The sequence below is a fragment of the Gavialis gangeticus genome, unplaced genomic scaffold (genome assembly GCF_001723915.1).
Source record: "Gavialis gangeticus isolate Ggan-Ray unplaced genomic scaffold, GavGan_comp1, whole genome shotgun sequence".
NCBI lineage: Eukaryota > Metazoa > Chordata > Crocodylia > Gavialidae > Gavialis > Gavialis gangeticus.
In genome coordinates, this window is record NW_017728965.1 from 1,059,811 (window position 1) to 1,061,034 (window position 1,224).

At 31.5% G+C, this 1,224-nt stretch overlaps 1 protein-coding gene across 1 annotated transcript in view; it reads right to left on the reverse strand.

The window, feature by feature from the left end:
• CDCA2 (cell division cycle associated 2) overlaps positions 1-1,224 on the reverse strand; it is a 28,041-nt gene that overhangs the window by 7,990 nt on the left and 18,827 nt on the right. The window contains exon 11 of the mRNA XM_019504035.1: positions 267-322. Coding sequence (XP_019359580.1) covers positions 267-322 — 56 coding nt within the window. The remainder of the gene's footprint in view (positions 1-266; positions 323-1,224) is intronic.

The window sequence follows — 1,224 nt, forward strand, 5'->3', positions numbered from 1 at the left end:
TTTTTTTTTTTACAATTTTTGACTGGTATTTGACCGGTCAATTGAATGAACTTTATTTAACTGGTCAAATACCCAACACTTGCAATTTTGTTAAAACATACAAGCTGTCTGATAAAATAATTACACTGAGTAAAGGCATATTTATATAAGCAAAAGTATACTTTTTAAATAGGGGTTCTCTGAGAAAAAACTGTTAATGAAAAAAAATCTTCAATATCTTTTATAAGAATAATGAAAGGAAATGGTATCAAATAAAATATATTTACCTTTCCTTTAGTGCAGGATCTAGTTGGTCTTGTACAAGAGATTTTGGTGCCAGTTGCTATTACTAAAATACAAAGATAATAGTCTTGATTAAGCTACAGATTTACATTTTTAGGGAACAGGTGGATTATCCATCAATTCTGTCTATACACTGCATACCCTATAAATGATTTGCACAGTCTTTCATTTTTCTTTGTTTTGTATATATAGTGTGCTGCCCTTAAAAAAAATTAGTTAACTACTTATGGTGGTGCTTAAATGAAATATAAAAATAGGAGATATTTTAAGAGAAAAAACTAAAAGCTTTGGAAGGTAAAAAATGACAGCAGGAAGACATTTATCATTTTGATAAAAGTTATTTTGAAAGGTATATTTTTACTGTTTAATTTTGTTTTTTAAGTAAGCAGTGTAAAAACCCCATTGAAAGGACTGCAGAATTAGTAGAAGTTCAGATGCAACACAAAACTCAGTCTGCATCTGATCTCAGTGCAGCTGGGATGAAATTGATGATATAACAAAATTCCACCAGTTTGATGTGATCTCTTATGCTCATCTCTAAACCTTGTGGGATTGATCCTACACCCTTTCAAATCCATGTCAGAGCTTTCACTGATTCAGGAGAGTTAGTAAGTTAGCACTGTGACCAATGTACTTTCAGTAACAGAGGCAACACACCTTTTAGGCAGAAAGTAGAACCAAAAGCTACTCCATCACATCATGGCTTATCTTTCATGCACTGAGTTCAAATTAACATCTTAAGCTCAGCACTCAGTTGTTAACAGTACATATAAATACAAAAAAAAAGTAAGCTGAAGTTCAACTTAGTACACATTCATGAATAAATCCTGAGATTTCATCTGTGATGCTGAGTTGACCTAAAAGCTAGTGAAAAATAATAAAATGTAACTGGAAAATCATTTTATGAGGACATAAGGACTTTTTTTCCCTAAAAAGCCACAC